At 35.2% G+C, this 21,867-nt stretch overlaps 1 protein-coding gene across 10 annotated transcripts in view; it reads left to right on the forward strand.

Annotated features, from left to right (window-relative positions):
• The first annotated feature begins 765 nt into the window (after positions 1-765).
• The window catches only part of LOC125263839 (adhesion G-protein coupled receptor D2), a 94,154-nt gene continuing 73,052 nt past the window's right edge, over positions 766-21,867 (forward strand). For 4 of the 10 annotated variants that reach the window (XR_007183908.1, XR_007183907.1, XM_048183112.1 and 1 more), the window contains exons 1-21: positions 767-977; positions 1,190-1,226; positions 1,399-1,426; positions 1,680-1,904; positions 2,007-2,645; positions 3,033-3,194; positions 3,689-3,762; positions 3,958-4,239; positions 4,351-4,462; positions 4,703-4,840; positions 4,932-5,037; positions 6,506-6,617; positions 6,766-6,821; positions 6,917-7,043; positions 8,249-8,314; positions 8,438-8,541; positions 9,078-9,180; positions 10,243-10,396; positions 10,783-10,916; positions 12,140-12,249; positions 13,171-13,297. Coding sequence is in view for 8 of the 10 variants with exons in the window: in XM_048183112.1 (XP_048039069.1) it covers positions 1,191-1,226; positions 1,399-1,426; positions 1,680-1,904; positions 2,007-2,645; positions 3,033-3,194; positions 3,689-3,762; positions 3,958-4,239; positions 4,351-4,462; positions 4,703-4,840; positions 4,932-5,037; positions 6,506-6,617; positions 6,766-6,821; positions 6,917-7,043; positions 8,249-8,314; positions 8,438-8,541; positions 9,078-9,180; positions 10,243-10,396; positions 10,783-10,916; positions 12,140-12,249; positions 13,171-13,297 (2,895 nt within the window). In the remaining 2 variants the exon portion in view is untranslated. Of the gene's footprint in view, positions 1,060-1,189; positions 1,227-1,398; positions 1,427-1,679; positions 1,905-2,006; positions 2,646-3,032; positions 3,195-3,688; positions 3,763-3,957; positions 4,240-4,350; positions 4,463-4,702; positions 4,841-4,931; positions 5,038-6,505; positions 6,618-6,765; positions 6,822-6,916; positions 7,044-8,248; positions 8,315-8,437; positions 8,542-9,077; positions 9,181-10,242; positions 10,397-10,782; positions 10,917-12,139; positions 12,250-13,170; positions 13,298-21,867 lie in introns of all 10 variants that reach the window. The other 6 variants (XM_048183116.1, XM_048183120.1, XM_048183114.1 and 3 more) reach the window with 5 other exon arrangements.

Consider the following 21,867-nt stretch of genomic DNA (forward strand, 5'->3'; position numbering starts at 1 on the left):
ATCATGTGCTTCTTGAGACTCCAGAGACACCAGGAGCTTCAAATACCTGTTTGCTGCTCAACACTGGCTTTTTTTTATAGCTGTCCTTTTAATACAATTAATTTTTTTGACAGGAACTTTCATTAATAAGCCTTTATCTGACCGAGTTCTGCTGTGCTCTAATCACTCAGAAATCTTATGATAATTTGATAATCTACATTCAGTTTTCACAAAATATTAGTTGTTTTCATGCCTTTTGCACAACATTGCACCATCTCATGCTTTTCATCTTCAGAAAGATCTTTCTTCCTCTCCATATTGCATGAGAACTGTGACTTGCTTAATAATGTTGAACAACCTCTAAGTAGGTTTTCCATAGACCTGGCAAATTATTTTGTCTGAGATTGATACCAGTTATCTAAAAAGACATGGATAAATAAACAAACACACATTTTCTTAGAAAAACTAAAATCTAAATGTTTATTCTACTGAAATCTTACTGATATGTCACTTGCATAATAATTTGGAACGCAATGTAATTAAAATTAGTTTATTATTTAAAATATTAAAATAGTGTAACTTATTTGAAATGCTAAAAAGCAATTTGTAAAAAGTGTAAAATGACGTAATTTTTCTTATTTTAATTTTGACTCCACTGCTTTGGTCAAAGGTTGATTTCTTTACAACATATAAACACAAATTTTTACATAAATTCAAAGATTTATTTTATAACTGACAACAAAATGGGCTCAGTTTTCAAAGTAAAATGCAGTTCTATTTAGACCTCGGAAACTAAATGATGTGTGTCCATCGTGAAGGGAGTGGCGGGAACTGCTTCGAGCGGGAGGCGCGCGCTGGTTCTCATGATCTCACACACAGACAGAAGATACTTACATCACATTCAACGGAAAGCGCGTGCGAACCGTTTGCTAAACTTTTCTTTTCGAGATAAAGTATGCCATTTGTGACTTACGACTAACCGTTTTACCTCGTTTCAGGTAATGTGCGGTTTTATTCAGTTTCGAGGCTTTTAAATACATATTCATCATCACTTGACGTAGCTGACAGAGCTGACCTGAAGTAATATTTTTCCCTGTAAACTTCTTAGTTTAAAGTGTTTAAAACCGTCTAATTTCTGTTTCCTTTTTATTCAATAATAAGCTTATGAGCTGTTAAAGTTGTCACTGTTAATGAGTTATTTTGTTTGCAGGATGAATCTGTTGAAAATCGTTTGCTCCAACATTATTGTAAGTAGTCCAGATACATCCTAATGCAATATACTTTTGACATTATGTGGAGAAAATCTTCATGTTATGAGTAATTATGATAATAAATTATAACAAAACCATATAATTAATATAGATTGCTTATTTATATGAATTAATATTATTTGTATATAATTACAACCTCTTTTTAAAGGTACTCATCCATCACTGCATGGAAAAAGGTAACCACAGCATTCATATGAGCTTCAAAGTTTAAATGTAATATGCTTAAAATTCAGATATAATCATGGAGGGCTGATTTCTGTTATAATCCTCTTACTATTATGTTAATTTGAAAGTTGCAATTAGTAACTAACAGTTTAAAATCACATGGACAGAATTACAATTTGTTCACAGTTTGTTAGACATAAAGTATCAAATGTATAAGATGTAAGGCTGTTTGGGTCTGTAAACAAAACAACCTTGTGTTTACAGTGGAAAGCAAAAGCAAATACCCGCTTACGCATGATGACTTTTACCCTGAGTATGTGGCAGATCGCCAGCCATGGTTCAGTGCACACAGGCTCTGTCTCCAGCGTTCAGGGACCCTAGCGGTGGTGTCCAGTACCGAAGAGATTCAAAGGCTGAACAGTTTTCTACAGTCCCTGAATATCACTCAACCTGTATGGATTGAAAGTGCAGGCATGTTTCAAAAAATTGGTGCGTGACATATACTACTTTTCCATGCTCATGTCACATTTACTACAATTGCATTATTGTTCTTTAATAAATATTGCATGTTGTTTTCTAAAACATTTCCAGGTCCTCCAGATGTATACATGCTGGAATTTCCAGTGCGGCCACACCGGAAATCGGCTCGCCTCCGCCATAAGTTCCCTAATATGGAAGCGCTAACGGTTTGCGCTCACCTCCAGCTTGATCCAACTTGCCATGGACTTTCCACAGTCTTTTCGTATGCCATAAGGTCATTCATTAAAGAATTCCAACTCCAAGCACGAATCACAGGGAATGAACCCGTCCAGCTTGCATTGCTGGTGCATGGTTCAAACACCACCTACGTAACAGGCTTTCCCAATGATGCCTCCTGGCACTTTGTATGTGCAAGCTTGGTTGCGAATAGTGGGAAGTGGGGCATCTGGGTGGATGGAATGGTGGTGGGTTCTGGGAACTCCCTCAACACATCAAATTACATAGGAGGCGATGGCCTTTTCATGATCGGACAAGACCAGGAGCCCTACGGAGGTTACAATGGCGACAAGGCGCTTTGTGGGAATGTTACGCAGTTGTACATGTGGGATCGTTTGTTGGTCGACACTGAAATCCAAAGCATGGAAAAAGTTTGTTCACCTGTTCCTTCTGGCTTGTTCTTCAAGTGGAATAAGTCAGCACTGGAAATAGAGACGTCACTACAAACACGCAGAAGGAACTCACCGTGTAAAGGTAGAGATTTTGGAGGTGGTATAGCACACTCAAATATTTGCATTATAATTTCCACTCTTCCATCAATGTGAATACAGCCAAGTTGTGATTGGTAACCACAGGCTGAGATGGTTGTAAAAATTTCATGCATGCGGTAATGCTGAGACCCACCCTTCGGATCGTACACATCCCATCACATGAGTCATGGACCCGGAGTCCCTTATTCTTTGCTGAAGAGAGGACATATGGTTCTTACAGACTTGGAGAGCTCAAGAACTATGACTCATGGTGACATCTTAAAATTGGCAGCCTATAAAAAACTTAGCTTGCTGGCTTTTCGGCAGCCCCAGACTTTACTGAAAAGGATCGGGTTTCTGCTAAACAATTTTTGGTTCTTGTTTCTTGTAGGTTCCAAAAGCCAACCACCAGACCAACGTATCTCTGGCTTGCATCCCAATTTTTCCTTCCACACGTCTAACAAGGCCTGTGTAACCTTAGACCCTGCAAGTGGGAAACTGATTAATGACTCATGTTGGACGCAAAGAGGAAGTGTTTGCCTATTCCCAAAAGGTGATAACCTGGTTTCGAGTAATGATATTTAAATTAAAACTTACATCATCATTGGAGACAGTTAGAAAAGCTTTTGCAATTTCGTCAGATGTTATTCATCTCGTTAGAGTGCATGCAACGTGTCCGATTGAACCTCGTAAGTTACAGTTGGAATCTGACTCAGTGAATTGTTCAGAAATATAAGTTCACAACTGACTCACTGAACTGCAAATCATTTTTCTGTTATGTCCTTTTGAAAAAGTAACCAGGAACCATTATTGTGAGGTATAGTGTTGTGAGACTTTATTCATTCACTGGTTGCTCATATGAAAATTTGTAAGTAAAGATTCTTTTTAACAATATGTTGTCTTTTAGGAGCCAGTGGCTTCCTAATTTTTGTATTTTATTTATTTTTTATTTTGGTCTTTTGATTTTTGTCTGGAGTCCTGGCAATGCAATTTCTTGCGCATTTTCAACATGTGTGATAATCCAGGTGTTTTCCTTCTTTATTTCAGAGCAGCTTGACTTCTTAGGTTTTCCTGGGACCTTGTTCTTCTCACAAGTCAGCAATGAGTTTCATTCCAAACCTGTGAGTTAGAGCTCAAGGCTGATTTTTATTAGATTCACTATAAACCTCCAGATTTCATTGAGAAATGGATTCTTAGCCTTGTAAATCCATTTCCTCCTTATTTTTAACCTATCATTCATTATTTGAGATCCAAATATACTCCGTATTATTGACACATAGACATATATAATATGCATTATCTTCCTTTCTCCACAGAATACAGAGAATACAAATGTAACCTTGTTCTCGGAGAATGACCTGACTCGTCATATTTACCTCTTGAGTGCCATATTGAGAATTATGGACAGCAACGCAGACATCATTACACATTCTGATCTCCTGTACCTCACCGAAACCATCGAGAAGGCCACTCAACTCAATAAAATAGATGTTCCCACTGAGGTCTTCATATCCATGATCCGCAGTTGCTTGGAACTAGTCAGCAGGCTCATCGACTCTGATATGGCCAAACTATGGGAGGATTTGAGAGATCGTTGGGTATGTTGTGGGATTGAAATTGGTTATACTCTGCTCTTCTGGAACCAAATCCAAAAAGTGGATGGTAACTCTTATGTCAGATTTTTGAGTCTGTTTCCTGTATTATCTCAGAATTACCTTGGACCATTGACAATGGTAGAGAACATTGACAAGCTGTTGTGGACGTTGGCGGATGAGCTTTGGGCCGAGCGCAAAAGCTTCACAATGTCAACAAAGAACATGGGTACAGTGTTTTTTGCCTCATTTAGCATGACTAGGTAGCATCATCTCTGACTTCTGACAAATAGGAGTCAATATTTGTTTTCTTGAGAGGTGGAGTAATAAAGATAAACCTCTCTTTTCTGTTATTGTATTCAAGCAGTTATTAATATTTAGCCATGGCTGTTTTGGTTGTCCCACAATAAAAACCATACAAACAATAATGAGTGTTTGTTATATCAAGAGTCACGTTTTGCTTTGTTAGATATTCACCTGGAGCCACGAGGGCTGGCGCAGATGAGCTGCAGTTGTGTGTTCAAGCCCTCGCTCCATGGCAGTCAGTTCGGCAGCCATGATGAGATCCTCATACCTGAGTCAGAAATGCAGAGAGTCTTTTTATTGGGTGAGAATAGGGTAAATTGCTGATTTCTAAAGAAAAATATCAGAATTTATAATGTTTTAAAGAACATCTATCTGCTTATATTATTTGACAGGCCACAAGGAAGTGATGGTTATTTATACCTACTACAGTAACCTGGTAGAGAAGTCGTCCAGACTGGAGGTCAAAACACCTGCTGACCAACAGACAGATGGCAAGAGGTTAGCAAGAGCGTCCTGAATCTCTCCACACCAAATTGACACACCAAATTTAACTTAAATCTTTTCATTATAAATCACTATTGTAATGCTGTCAGGGTTTTTCCTGGGTCAAAAATGGTTTTCGGTGGTGGCAGACGAACACGGTCATCCACACACACACACGGTACAAAGTACCCTACCCATGTGAACTACGACCCCAGTACTGACAATAAATCCAAAATAAATGCAAAGAAACGGTTTGTAATGTTAACCTATTTATATGTGAAATAAAAAATAATCACTATCAGGAAAGATCATAAAACAAATGTGCTTAGAGCAATTTCATATTTAAAAATCTGTATATTTAAATGTAAAATGTCACCGAGTGACTGATCTGAATTGTGAACAACAAAGTAACACATTACATAGAAAAATAGCAGGTCTATTATTTGGCATTTAGCATTCACATTCCAAGACTTAAAGGGATAGTTCACCCAAAAATGAAAATTCTTTCATCGTTTACTCACCCTCATGTTCCAAACCTGTATGAGTTTCTTTCTTCTGTTGAACACAAAAAAAGATATTTTAAAGAATGTTGGTAATCAAACAGTTGACTGTTGCCATGTTGACGTTGACATAGTAGGAAAAAAGGAAGTCACTGGAAGTCAATGGCTACCGTCAACTGTTTGATTACCAACATTCTTTAAAATATCTTATTTTGTGTTCAACAGAAGAAAGAAACTCATACAGGTTTGGAGAAACTTCAGGGTGAGTAAATGATGACAGAATTTTCATTTTTGGGTGAACTATCCCTTTAATGTACAGATCATTTGGCATACAGTATCAGATTGTTTTGTTTCTTTCATTGTCATGGTTATCACTGTCAATCAGATTTAATCACTCATTTAAATACGGTTGTCAATCCAGAAACTTTGCAATGTGTAGTTTGCTGCATGAAAAAATTATTATATATAGAAAGCGAGCAAAGATCGCCATTATAATCACTGAAGCTACCAATTACAACGCAAGGTACACAAAGCTGAGCTCTTACAAAATCTCCCATCATAATCAATGAAGCTGTGTAATGAATCTCTTATTAACATTGAGTTCATACTTTGTTGATTATAATGAAATGAGTGTGCAGAACTCGTGCTGAACAAAAACTGCAGTTTTGAGTGGTGTTGAGTGGATTCTGACTAACCTAACCACCTCTGATTAGCAATTTTGTTCACATGCTCAACAGATATGTTTGTGATTGGCTACATTGCTCAATGCTGCAAAAACACATTGTAAATAGAAACCTATGATGGTCTTTACAAAGCGCAAACACAAACACTCAAGGAGCGTTTTAAAGCGGCTGGCTATCAGTGGGTACTAGTACTGCAGAACAGCAGATATCGTCACATTAAATTATCAAATTAATCTTTTGTGCCTGCCAAAATATTTTCAATGCAGAAAAAACCTTGGCTATTCTGTTCTTTTATTTTAGGCATCACAGTGGTCAGCTAGCCACGGCAGTAATCTCAGCGACAGTGCGGGATGTGCAGAGGGCAGAAAATGTTCCTGTCTCTGTCCAGTACACTCTATCCTCTGGGATTATGGTAAAAAAAAAAAAAAAAAACACTTTTATTTACCATTTAAAAAAAGTGAAAATTTTAAAATTACTAAAACTTTGAAATTAAAATATTAAAATAAAACTATAATGGTATATAATAATAGTGACACTAAAATAATACTGCTCTTACACAGGCAGAGTATTCCAAGGAAGTCACGCCCGTCTGCGTCTTTTGGAATATCGGATTCATGTAAGTGAATGTAATCATGTTGCAAAACTACTAACTGGTGTTTTGTTGTATTACAGTGTCTTGTGTGGGTCTGATTTAGTGTCTCATGTCTAAAGGGCGGGTCATACAAGTGCTTGGTCCAATAAAGGGTGCAGAGTGTTGCCTTCGTCTCCTGATGTCATATCCTGTTTTTGCAACCACACCACCAATTTTGCTGTCCTCATGAATTATATGGAGCTCCGGGTATGTTTAGAGTATGTGCTTTGAACTGTAACAAAAATTATGTTGCTAACATTTTATATTTTATTATAGAAATACATAACTATTATATATAACTATAGTTATAGTTATTATATATAACCATTTATTATAATGGATTCATGTGTGTATATATATATATATAAAATTAGTGGTGTCAAAATTATCACGTTAATTGATAGCTTTTAGTTATACTGTAATGTTGAATGACTATAATTAATGTAAAAAAAAAAAATCAATTTCATAGAGACATCAGTACCAGTATTAGTATCAATGATACTGGCCTTCATTCATAAAAAGATGCCATTAAACAAATATTTAAATGTGTGTATATATATATATATATATATATATATATATATATATATATATATATATATATACTTTAAGTTAAGTTACTTTAAGTTTTTTCTACATTAATTTGGAGAGTAACTGTGAAATTATTACAATATAAAATATTAAAAACTCCAATGTTTTAATCAGGATTTATTACAGACAAAAAATGTGATTTAATAATTTTTTTTACTCAATTGACAGTACTAATATATATATATATATATATATATATATATATATATATATATATATATATATATAAAATATATATTTCAAATTTACTTTCAAGTTTTTTATTTTATTTTATTTCAGCTTTATTTTAATGACCTAAAATGATTTTAATTGTTTTATAACACCACTATGCAGAAGATTTTTTTTATAATATAATTATTATAATAATAAAAATAAAATTATATTTTGCCTTGCTGTTTCAGGGATACTCTAACCTAGTCAGATGCCTTGCCATAACAATTTGGGCCTTGTCAAAGTTGCTTAGATCTTAATTTACATTAAACAACACATTAATTATGAGAACTGATGGTTTGCTTACCATCTAATCTACCCAGACCTTAATATTTGGCCTTGTTAGGAGATGATCAATGATATGCGCTTCACCTGTGACTGTTCGTAATATTTTGGCTCATCAGTGTACATCCCTTTAACTTTAAAAAGTCTGAAAGTGTTTAAATAGCCATATAAACATTTACATAAAGATAATGTCTAAAACTAATCATATTTTCTGTTACACCACAATCTGTCCAGTAGAGGTCACTGTTAGCTTACAAAAGCAAGTGAGCCTTAATAGTAGCCTTTGTGATTTTGTATTCACAATTATGTGAAAATCTCCTCTGTAGAACTTCATAAGGACTGAATATGATCTCTCATTGATATCTGGTGCCACTGTATCACCATCCAGTGCAGTAAGAGACATCAACACTCATATATATGATAGTTAAAGTATATCTCCAGTCAGTTAGATTGAGAGATAGACAGAGTGTGAGGAATACAAGATCGTTGTGTTTTGATGGGTCTTTTCCCTGCAGTGGAGTGCTAAAGAGGAGAGCATTTTGACGAAGCTGACGTTTATCGGCTCCGGAGCCTCTCTCTGCGCGCTGGTGGTGACCTTGATGCTGTTTACCGTGTTAGAGTAAGTGGTTTTCATGGATGCACTGCCACGCCAACAGCATATTCCCATTCCATGATGTGCTCTGGCATCATTTGATTCACTATCTTTTATGATGTCTGACTTCTAGTGTTGGGTTCATAAAGGTCATGACATAGCATAACATTTGCTCAACTCTCAGCAGCACGCAGCCGCTCGCAATCATAGTCTGTGAGCTCACAGACCTCCTCGCGCTTGTCAATAGCGCACAGTTGTGAGGCTGAATACGTATTGAAAACCACTAATCAGCTAATTAGCGCTCTGTGCCAAATGAGCTCGAAGCTGAAGTTTTATGGTGACATTACAGGGGAGTTAATTAAAGCAAAGGGTCACACAAAGGGAGGTTAATCAGCGCAGTATCAGCCAAGCTGATTTCTTTAAGAGATTTATGGCCTGTTTGCCACTAATCAACAATCACACTTCATATGGACTGCCAAAAAAATACAATATGCCAGATTTATTTTCTATTTCATAAACATTTTGCCATTAAATTTACAAAAACTGTTTCTTTGTTTTAACAGCATCCCAAAATCGGATCGCACATCAGTCCACAAGAATCTTTTTGTGTCTCTGACTTGTGCTCAAATTGTCCTTCTCTGCAGTGGTTCTGCTGTTCATAATAAGGTACAATGTTTTTCACATTTTTATTTGGTAGCACAATTTTTAAAATCAATTTTAATAGAATAACTAATTATCAATTAATTAAAAGTTCTGTCTCAACGATGTGCTAAGTTGCTAAATCATTAATTCAATTATTTAACTATTTAGCAATGTTATTTTATTATTATTTGTAGACTAGTGCAGTATTTATCAATATTTTGAATGAGCTTTTATTTTATATTTGCAATTTTCATTTGTGTATTAGTAATGTTGTATGCTTTTGTCATTTTTATTAGTTTTTTAAAAATATTTTATTATTGAATTAATTTGAATTATTTTTAAGTTAAATTTTAGTTAATTTCTTTTTAGTTTTAGTAATTTAATTCAACTTAAACTTAAATAAGAAATAAAAATGTTTCATTTTTTATCTAATATGTATTTATTTCAATTACCTAAAATAATTTTAGTAGTCATTTTTATTAGTTAGTTGTATTATTTTTGTAAAGGTTTAATTTATTTATTTATTTATTTAGTTTTAGTCATTTTAAAAGTTGAATTAAAACTTATTTATTTCTTTTTAATTATTTTTAATCTAATATGTTTTTAATTTTTAGCTTTATTTTAATTGCCTAAAACGATTTGAATAGTTTTTATTTACAATAACAACACTGCAATGCAGAATCATTTTTCAGTACTTTTAAAAATAGTAATATAAATGTATTAATAATATTAATGTAATTATCTTTTTAACTTTAGTATTTACCACATAAGGGCATTTGTTAGTGTTTATACTATGTTTAAGATGCACAGGTCTAACAACACAGTAAAATCACATGGCTTATTGCTTTTTTTAAATGTTAGTTAGGTCATTATATAGTTGTTTTTTTTTTAAAAGGAAACCAAGTCAGTTTTTAAAGTCTCTTTCTATATCAATTACAAAATCGTGCCAGCAGTCTGACAGTGCCTTAAAACAACTTTAGTGTTGTTGCCATATTTGGCATTGCATAAACTGGTGTTTGGCCATGTTTGTGTGGATGTTTGACCTTTTGACCCTTGACTGCCTGTTCTCTGACCTTTGCCCTGTAGGTGGCCTGCATGCTTGTGGCAGCTCTGATGCATTTGTTCTTCATGGCATCGTTCAGCTGGATGCTGGTCGAGGGCCTGCTGCTCTGGAGCAAAGTAGTGAGCGTTAATTTGAGCGAGGACCGCCACATGAAATACTACTACCTGATTGGCTGGGGTAATGGCACTCCGCCCCCAATCTCCTCTTCGATCTGTTGTGGATAGGCAGAGTTATTGATTGGGTTCAAGAGTACAGGAATGCAGGTTTCCTGTTAATCTGATGGCTTTGTACTTTATTGTTCCACTGAGTATTTCTATAGTTGTTGTTTTTTTTTTACAGTCCTTTTTTTCTTCTTTCTTAGACAAGGAATACTACCATAGCACAAGCATCATTTTCAAGCAACACATTTTATAAAAACTGTTAAAAATTTATAAGTAGATATACTTATCAAAATGAAAACAAAAAGATGCCACTTGGTTGAAAATTTTGGTTTGATATTTTTGTCCAAATGCTTTTTGGCCCACTCAAACACCTCTAATATAGAAATGTCTGTCCTTTAACAGGCCTGCCCGTGCTGATCGTTACCATCACGCTGGCCTCTGCCTCTGGGAAATACTCAGCTGATGGCCACTGCTGGCTCAGTGTTCAGAACGGTGTCATATGGGGCTTTGCAGGCCCAGTCATCTTCATTATTATGGTGTGTCTCTATTTCTATTATAATTTTATATATATTTTATATAGAAGAATATTATTAAACACATACATACATACATGCATTCATATACATATACATATATATATGACATATTTTTGTCATATATGGTATTTTTTATATGATAATATACAGTATTGTGCAAAAGTCTTAGGCACGTCAGTATTTTCACCCCCCCAAAAGGTTTTAAGCCAGTTATTTATATCTTTTGCTGTAGTGTGTCAATTGGAAATATCTGTTCACATTTCCAAACATTCATTTTGCCATTAATTGTAATAATCCAGTGAGATTTTTGAATACACAATAAGACTAATAAGGCTCACCATCATCAAATCCGTCTGTGATTACATGAAGAAACATATGAAACTGAGACAAACCAAATCCAGAAGAACTGTGGCCGTGTTTCCAAGAGATTTTAAGAAACCTGCCTCCAAAGCTACCTGAAAAATGATGCCCAAGTGTACCTGGACAAGAGCTGTTTTAAATGCAAAGGGTGGTCACACAAAATATTGTTTTGATTTAGTTAATATAAGTTAATTGATAAATAAAATCTATTTATAACAGTATTTTTTAAAAACATCCTCACTTTACAGCATTTTTACACAAGTGCCTAAAACTCTTCACAGTACTGTATCTTTGCAGGCAGGTTTCTTCAAGCATCTTAGAGACACGGCCACAGTTCTCCTGGATTTAGTTTGTCTCAGTTTCATCTGTTTCTTCATGTAATCACAGACGGATTCGATGATGGTGAGATCAGAGCACTGTGTGGAGCACCAGCTGTTGTCAGTCTCCTTGTGTATTCAAAAATCTCACTGGATTATTACAATTAATGGCAAAATGAATGTTTGGAAATGTGAACGGATATTTCCTATTGACACACTACAGCAAAAGATATAAATCACTGGCTTAAAACCTTTTTTGGGGGGTGAAAATACTGACATGCCTAAGACTTTTGCACAGTACTGTAAAGAAAAATAAAATAACGCAAATATATATATATATATATATATATATATATATATATATATGTGTGTATATATAATAAAACAAAATCATAACAATAATAATAATATAACAAATCTGTATTACTAATATTATCATTTCATACATGTGCACTTACATATATATGCATATATTGAATATTTATTATGTAAATAATTGCTTTTTATTTATACTTAATATTTAATTTATTTGTATTTGCGTACCAGGTGAATATCATGATTCTGACTCGTGTGGTCCTGATCACCATCGCCACAGCCAAGAGAAGATCTTTGATGATGAACAACAGCCCGGAAGAGCAAGTCTCTGAGCAGATAAGGTAGGACATCTCTCTTCCTCTCGAATTCAGGTACGGGAAGGGGAATGATTCTCATGAGCTCATTCTTCAGTGCTCGTTTTTTGTCTTATGGATGGCCACATGGAGGCACCCTTTCACAGCTGTGCTCGTGATCGGTGGTCCTGTCTGCTTGTGGAGTCTGACTGATCCTCAGTCATGTTGGCTTTCTATTAAAATGATCTATTTGCACATTACAGCCTCTTTCAACATCAAATGTTTTGTTTGTTATTTGGGCCATTAATGGAACGATTCGACTTTTTTGCAAGGATCTCAAAGTAAAGTTTCAGACAGCTCCGTCACTGCAGGAATCCGGCGTTATATTTTTAAAAACAGGCCTTTATACTGATTCTCATGTTGGTTTATAGATTCAGCTTCTCCTTGAGACCATAAATAACCACAACGCAAATTAAGCTGCCACATGTAGCCCGCATTTGGACGCGTCTGGACCTCCGGCATCAGTCGTTGAGGTGGGGCCCTCAGAAGGCCTCTGTGTGTTAAAAAAAAAAAATATATCAATGTGACTCTTGAAAGTCGGTGGTCAAATACAGAGTTCTCCAAGGAAAATCAAACACACGCTTCCTCCGCTTGGCAGGACTCATTCGGACAGCAGCTGGTTCGCTTTAGCGGTTACCTGAATAGGGAGGTAATTTTATACTAAACAGAATTAAAAGCGATTTAGCATGGAAATTGTCACAATGTGAGAATAAGCAGCAGCTCCTGTTGTGCTGGGAATGACCCCCGAAATCTGTCTTCTCCGGTGTAAAAGTCAGCCAGAGCAGCCAGGAGGAGTGTGTGTGTGTGTGTGTGTGTGTGTGTGTGTGACCATATTCATGCATGATTATAATAAAACAATGTGTTTACCATATCAGATCTTCCTGTTCTGATTTTTGGTGCTTTTTTGAGTTTTAGGGCGGCAGTGAAAGCCGTGCTGGTTCTGTTGCCGATCCTGGGCCTGACCTGGCTCTGTGGAGTCCTCGTGCCGTTCTCCATGGTTATCGCTTACATCTTTAGCCTCCTGAACTCACTACAGGTAAGAGTGTTTCTCTCACTCTGGCACTCAAAACCAGTCAAATACATCTGAAGTCTGTGGCACCTGAACGCCGTTGGATTGCGTTAGCGCTGAAGCCCACAGTGGTTTTAGTTGAAGTAAACAGTGGGGAGTGAAGAGATAATTGCTGTTTAACATGGAGACGGCACAGACTGAGAGCATCTGTGTGTGTGTGTGTGTGACTGGAGTTTGAAATGAAGTTTTATTCAGACTTCTGGTAAATGCAGCCGTTTCTTTGAGACTCTATTCTCGCCTTTTCTGCGTTCGTGCGTTCCATTAAATCTGTAATGGTAGTTGCCGTCCAGGTTTTTCTGTGTTCCAGTGTTTCTCTTTTAGTAACTGTCAGAATCTGGGTGAAATTATTTTTGGCGGAAGACAAAGGATTCCAAACAGATCCTCTGTTACTTCCTTTTCCCGTTAAATCATTCTAAATGGCCAGTGAAATTCTTCCTAAAGCTGCTTTATTACAGCCAAACTGCACTATTTTTGTTTGAATATTCTGGGAAATTAAATTAATTTGATCATTTGATCATTTTCTGGAATATTTTATTTATTATTAAGAGTGTGTGTAATATATATATTATATAGTAATATATATTTTACCAGGTTCAAAATGTACAGAATACTGCATTAAATTAATTAAATATTGCATCATCTAAAGGTCCATCTTTCTCTTTTCTCATTTTTAATATTCTGCTGTCTTCTGGAAAGCATGTACTGTAGCTTTTAAAACACAAAGCAGTATATTTTATTTATAAATATATTTAATATCATTCTGCACATGGTTAACTATTCTGAGATCAACAAAAATCATTTTCAAACATGTATATTAGTTTTTTTCATTTCCTTTTACTTTTTAAATATCATTTGGAATAATTATTAAAATATATTTAAAATGAGTATCACATTTAAGCAGGTGCATGATCAAAATACGCAGAATATTGCATTCATTTAAATCTACATATCTGTCTTTGTCTTTTCTCATTTTTAATATTCTACTGTCTTGAGGAAAAGTTGTACAGTGTTTTTCAAAATACAATGCAGTTTACTTTTATTTTTTATCAAATGTTTATTGATATTAAATATTTTAATATCATTCTGTGCTTGATTAACACTTTTGAAATCGACAATATTTTTATTACTCCCATTAATCAAAATGATCTGACATTGGTACATTCAGTGTCAATACCTTTATGTTTAAGAGCGTCACACAGAATATTGCAGTGTGATATTTCGATCAAAGAAAAGTGTGTCATTCTTTGTGTTACAAGCCTGTGCAGTTTGAATCCTGTGTTTGCGTTCTGTGGAGCTCCTTAATCAGTTGTTTCTGCAATAGAGCTGTATATATCACAAGAAAATCAATAGAGATTTAGCCTGACTCACATCATTAAACCGCACTATAAATAGTTCATTTTCCACACTAATTAAAAAATGTCTCAACACAGTGATAATTGATGTAGGCCTTTCTGAAACAAAGTCACAGTTTAGTTGGTTTACTTGTTTTTATTTTCTCAGCTGTTGTTTGTTTGTCCACATCTTATGCCACAGGAGAAGTTTCACATTAAAAGGAAGTAAAACTCAATTTGAGATCCGATGCGAGTGTCTTTACATCTCCGCTAAACTTGTGTGTCCTACGGTAAAATTGTCATAGATGTGGATGTTGTTTTCCTTGGAAGTATTTATATTGTAATCATACTTTAGTTAATGACTAAATAAATAGATAGTATTTCCATATGGATTCCATAGTATTTCCATATGAATCCCTCTCAAACAGGCTGCTTTCCTAGAGTATTTATGGATTTTTCCCAAGGTTTTCTTAATCTATTGTTTTAAAAGTTTCAAAAGTGAATTTCTAACTTTTGTTTACCTAATTTAAACATTGTATATTTTTACATACAAGGTTACATGATGCAGTGTAGATGTAGAAGGTGCCAGTAATGTAGCATTTAAGTCAGTTTCTAGTGATTAAACTGATTATTTGTGTCCTCCATCCCTGGAAACTGCGGTATCATTAAACTCAGTGTTTCCCATACATTGACTAGACTGTGGCGGCCCGCCACATTCTAATTTGTCCCGCCACAGTCTCAAAATTAAACGGAAATTAGGCCTGTCGTGATTTAAATAACTGTCTGATAATTGCGCTCTTTTATACGGCAAAAGTTGGAGTCATAGAGCAAAAGAAATCGACTCGCACCAATTAAGTTTTCATGCACTATATTCAAAGTCATCTGAAGCTATTCCATAACTTCATGTAAGGGACAGAAGAATATGTACATCGTTAAATTTAAGTTCACGCAAACACGCCTTCCCTCCGCTGCAGCTGTCAATCATTCTCTGTTCAGCACTCAAACAGCGCAGCGCGTTCGGTAACGGCAGTCAGCACGGTAAAACACTCCAATATGATTCCTATTATAATACTTGATATGTAGATAAAGGACTGTGGATTTGCATAAAATGACTTTATCTTGCTGGAGTTTATTGACGTTTCTAAACGATGTCATCATATTGGCTACAGGGTGTCTGCTAGATCGCACAACACAAGGACTAAGAATTGGTGTCACGCACAATAACCGGAATTTAAAAGTGAGAAGAAACATATGATCAATAAACTGTTAGATGCAGATATACATCTAGTTTGTTTGTTTGTTTATTTATTTATTTGTCAGCTTATGATTCTATATTTTTATTCATTTGCTATTTTTCACTATAATGAAGTAGTGTCTTTAGTGCATTCTGGATTATGTTTAACAAATCAAAGAGTGACCATTAGTTCCACAAATACAGATGTATAGATACAGGCCCCCACTAATTATTCTAGAAATAAATTAATTCAACACAGGTAACCTCTTTTGCTACATATTTTTAATGGTTTAAATGTATACTCTACATCAGGGGTCATCAACTATATTTGTCCAAGGGCCAGAATTTTTCTCTGCAGACACTGTAAGGGCCAGATACTCGTAATATAAAATAAAATTCAAATTGTATCCTAATATGTTATTATTTGATATACTAATTCTAATTCCAAATTTATGTTATTTTTTACATATTACCTGTACTGCAGCAAGCCACCAGGGGGCGATAGCGATATTTTAGGCTTCATATTTGTGAGGCTGTCAAGCTGTCCATCACTGTCACATGCAGGTCGGTGGGTTGGTATTCGATTTGAAAATTTGACATTCGAATATTCGTTGTTTTTTTTTTTTTGTTTGTTTGTTTTGCACACCTGGGATCCCCCGCGAAACGGTTCTCATTCCCCCTTGAATAAGGCCGGCGTGGCGTGTCCATTTTTATTTCGGCTCCCATATTTAACAGGTTGGAGTTTGCGCACTGAGACACGCATCTCAGGCACGCTCGAGCCACGCGGAAAACGCGTGCATGCTAGAAATAGAACCGACGCGTGTTCCAGCAACGGGAGTGTTCTCTGGCTAGAGCGCAGAACAGCGGAGTTTGTATGGACCGAAGTGCATGTCTGAGCTTGTGTTTTGTTGCTTTGACATTGTGGAAAATAGAATAATAGAAACAAAATGTATTAGCATTTTTACCCGTTATTATCAAATCTAAATTAATCTCGTTTTTAATTTAACTTAATTTCGTTTTTAATTTAACTTAATTTCGTTTTTTCTTTATTTAAATTTCGTTTTTCTTTATTTAAATTTCGTTTTTTGTTTATTTAAATTTCGTTTTTTCTTTATTTAAATTTCGTTTTTCTTTATTTAAATCTACCCTTACTGTGCCAATTTGTTAGTCAGAAAAATATTAGACTACCTTAAAAGTTTTGCTTAGTTTAACAGACCTGTGTGTGTGCGTTTTATATCACTAGTGCAGTGTCCGTTCTCGGAGCATAAGCCCTGCCCGCGTGAGGTGCGCCGCTTCCCGCTCGCGCTGTTCTGACTGTAGTTTACTAAAAGTTTATTAATTCTGTTAAATGTGTCGCGTCTCGCGTGTCCATCTATATTGCACCAAATGCGACACTGCACTCCCTTGTGAAGTCGATTGGATGAACGGTTCTCGAAATAATAAAAATGCAAACGGACATACAGACACAGATTCCTGCCTTTATTAGAGAGAAAAATATGTTCAGCCCCTCTCTCCGAAGCTTCGAATAGTCGATGTTCATTACTACCGAAGCTTCAAGCTCAAAAAATGGTATTCGGACCAGCCCTAAACTTTTTGCTCTTACAAGGCTATTCCTGAATTCAGTATTATTCTGGGGGCCGGATGGAAATCTCTGGCGGGCCGGATTTGGCGTTGCATGCTCTACATGTTTGACCACTTACAAACTATCATTTAGCCTACTAAATGTTGTGTACGTGACTAATGTGCCCTACCATTAACAATAAATAAATTACTTTTAGAGCACAAAATTGTTTACAAGAGAACAATTTTTTTCATTGATCTAGTCACTTAATTTAGCTCAGAATGCACCATATTTATGCATTTAAATTTACAATGTACACAATTTTCCTCCAGGGGGGCATGTCCCCTGGCCCCCTAGAGGGACCGATGTCCGCCCACCACAGTCTCTCAAAATCCTGAACACTGAAACTGATAGACAGATAGTATAAGTTTGATTTTGCATAAATCTAGTCAGACTTCTTTTACAATGGTTGAATGTGTTTAAAACAGATATATGTATTCTATACTATAATTATTTTTGATGGGAAAAACTTTAAAATATAAATAATCTGTAAAATTGATCAGTTGCAACACGACAATTCACAAAAGCTGCATTTAAACAAAATATAGTCAAACAGTAATAATTTTGAAATGTTATTACAATTTAAAATAACAGTTTATTTTTATTTGAATGTATTTTAAATTTATTCCAGAATTTTCCGTGTCATTAATCCAGTCTTCAGTGTCACATGATCCTTCAGAAATCATTCTAATATACTGATTAGGCACGCAAGAACCATTTTTTAATGTTATCAGTGTTAAAAACAGTTGTGCCGCTTTATATTTTTGTGAAAACCATGATACAGTTTTTTTTTTCTTTTTCCAGGATTCTGAAGAATAGAAAGTTCAAAAGAACAGCATTTATTTTAAATAGAAATCTTTTGTTACATAAAATGTCTTTACTTTCACTTTTAATTAATTTAATGCACCCTTGCTGAATAAAAGTATACATTTCTTTACTGATCCCAATCTTTTGTATATTTAGCCTAAAAATATATATATTTAGGCTAAATATACAAAAGATTGGGATATATATATATATTTATTTATTATTATTATTTTTTTTTACTTTTTAAACACTTGTTGTAGGTATATAAAAAATATACCTTTAGTTTTTTAGTGAAAATAAAATCAGCACAAATATGTAAATTATGTATGTCACTACTTATTTTGGCTCCAAATCAGTCCAAACAGATAATGATTTTTTTGGGGAGATGCAGAATCCACAGGAAATCACCGCAGGCCTCTGTGTGATCATTTCACCACTTGTATATTTTGCCAGCCTCTTCCTTTTCAAATGTGGCAGGTGAAAATATAACTCCCATGTGTTAAAGACCAAACTGATTGAACTGTTTTCTCTCTCTAAATTCCACCCTTTGTTTTGCCCACGGCTCCTTTTTTTTCTGTGAAAGCGGCTTGGGTCTCTAGAGCTGCGAACAATGACAATAAAACTGTGCGTTTTACCCAACTGCATTGTAAATTCAACCTTGTTAGAAAAACCAACCACTCCAGCAGCAATGAAACGACGAACTTCATATGAAATTTTATGAAGTCGTTGACAGTGCTTCCCTCACTTCTCGACAATTAACGTTTTTAAGCCACATAATGTCTATTTGTTTTGATGTGCGTTGTGAACGTACCGCCGCTGTATCCAGAGTGCTTGAGTCGTTCGATGCCGCAGACCTTGTGTTTAAGTGCTTCATATAGATGTTGTAAGCTCTTAAATACTTCGGTATGGCCCATGGTTTTAAAAGGAAGCAGAGACGGCGCACACTCATATGAATGCAGACCGCATGGGGCGGTGAATGAAACGTTTTACCATCTGAAGTTGCTTTGATTGAGGATATATTCATAATTTCATTGGCATGGTTGCTTTCTAAGCAACGCCCTTGAAAATTTGAAGAATATAACAGGCGCACTTTATCCAGAGAGTCCTAGATGGCCTTATGTGAAATTCCTGTTGTGTTTCCCCCCCCCTTCCATGTTTCATTGTATTTTCAATAGGCAGCAATAACAACATAACTTAAGCCACAGGACTTTAGTGTTAAATCAATAAAAGGAATAATGTTGACAAGCTCTTTTCATTGGCCACACTTCCTGTTGTTTTGAGTGAGGGGAAACAACATGACAAACAAATCATTCTTATTTATTTAGCGCTAAGCATGAAATAGCCTCATTTGCATATTTTGTAAAAAGTGTAGCAGTTATTCTAGCTTTAATATAATTTTTATATATTAGCTTTAATAAAGCTTCCCGTAGGAATGGCGTAGAGACACTTTCATTGAGAATATTTTTTTTTACATGATTTCCAGTAAAATATGGTGTTTTGATATTATTCTTAAGAGGGTTGAAATGTATTATGGTGTGTTTTTATCTGCCGTTTTTCCTTTGAAGAAATGTTAAATAACATTGGTGTAACATTTCTACAACATATGGTATTGTGAACTCTTTAGATATTGTTTCTACAGTTACCAGAATTGACATGGGTAAAATAAACATGGGTACATGGGTAAAATAAAGTTAATAACTTAATGTCATTTCATTTAAGTGTTCTTACTGATGACAATTTGGGAATTATAGAGGGCTACACATAGTTTAATGTATAATACTGCATCGTGAAAGCAACATTATCCCAACTCCAAAACTCAAAAACGTACTTAATTTTCTCATTAATTTTGTCTTATTTACAAACTCCTGAACCATAAATACCACCACGTGCTTCTCTATCATACTGAAAATAAATGGCTTTCGGCGAGGACAGGGTGAGGAGGGGGAAGTGGAGGTGCTTCATTTGGTCATAAATCGCACATCCCTCTGTCATCCAATCTCAGTGCAATGTCATTCAAAAACTCAGTGCTATCCATTACCGGTATATAATAGGCCCTCCACCATGCATTGTCCATAGCATTATACGCTCATAATTTCCCTCTATCAATAACTTTGAGGATAGAGAGTTTAAAGGGGGTTTGGGGTCACAAACTCGGACAAGTTTTTTGGGTGTTGCAGTAAGGTGAGTTAACCCTCTGGAGTCTGAGGCTGATTTGGGGCCTGGAGAAGTTTTGACATGCCCTGACATTTGTGCTTTTTTCAGTTGTTCATAAACATATTAATGACACAAGTGTCATTACACTGTATTCAGCACAAACTAGGCTACCATAATATGTGAGGAACATGTGTGTACATGTTTGTGTTTTTGAAGGAATAACGTTTATGCGTGGTTACTGAAAAAACAAAAAACTTAAGTCACTGATATAAGGCCAATAAAAGTATATTAAATCTGTGTTCACAAGACTTTTGGGTATTGAAGGTTGTAGACTAGAGTTTTTGCTTCAAAATTATGTAAAAATTATGCTGACTACTCTTTCATTTATAACAATATACTGATTTATTTTTTGTAAGACACTTTTTGCCAAGAAACACGGTATGCGAGGAGGCGTGAATCTCCATGAATAATGGCTCATTCTCACCTGTGAAGACAAAATAATTGAATAGTAATGACCTGAAAAGACTTGCATATTAATGAGGCATTTCAGTCAGGTAGGCTGTGAAAAAAAACTTCTGTGATGTCTCAAGCTCATCATGGTATATGAAACATACAGAAAAATTTTATTACAATATAAAATAATGGTTTTATATTATACTTTAAAATATAATGTATTTCTGTGATGCAAAAAGTCTGAATATAGGCTTTTAGTTTAAAAGCATGCACATTTGGAGAAATATAGGATTCTCATATGTTTATGTCAATTTTCTATACAGAGGAGTTATTTTTTATTTAATATTCATTGTTATCTCTATGAGCGCTGGTGTTTGCAATTCATACTGCAGCCGGAGGGCGCTCTGTGCATTTTAGTCCACAAATTCACCTAAGAAGAAGACGATATTCCATGAATGGTGTTTACCAATTCATACTACAGCCGGAGGGCGCTAAAGAAACAAAAACTCACTTAAAACTTATCAATAGAAGAAAACAAACAGGAATTTACTGAATGTCTTCCAGAGATCGCTAACCATGGCTTTTTCATCCAGATAAACAATTTTCAAGGCAATAAATAAACGATTGAGATGATGAATGCATGTGTTGTCTCTGAATTTGCCTGTGAATAGCGCTGGCTCCGTGGGTGTGGCCGCATTAGTGGGTAATGAGCTGAATCACGGACTTCTGACATGGCTCTCTTTTCATACAGATTACATAAACACAGAATGTTTGTTTTTTTTTGACTTGACTTGCACGATTTAAAACCTGACATTTCAACGTTTTGTTAGACATAAGTATGAATTTTTTTTGATTAGTATTCACTAAGTTACACTTCATTTTCTGAGAACTATCAGATTGGACTTCGTTCAGAGGGAGATGAGAGATCACGCATCAT

The sequence above is a fragment of the Megalobrama amblycephala genome, linkage group LG2 (assembly GCF_018812025.1).
Source record: "Megalobrama amblycephala isolate DHTTF-2021 linkage group LG2, ASM1881202v1, whole genome shotgun sequence".
NCBI lineage: Eukaryota > Metazoa > Chordata > Actinopteri > Cypriniformes > Xenocyprididae > Megalobrama > Megalobrama amblycephala.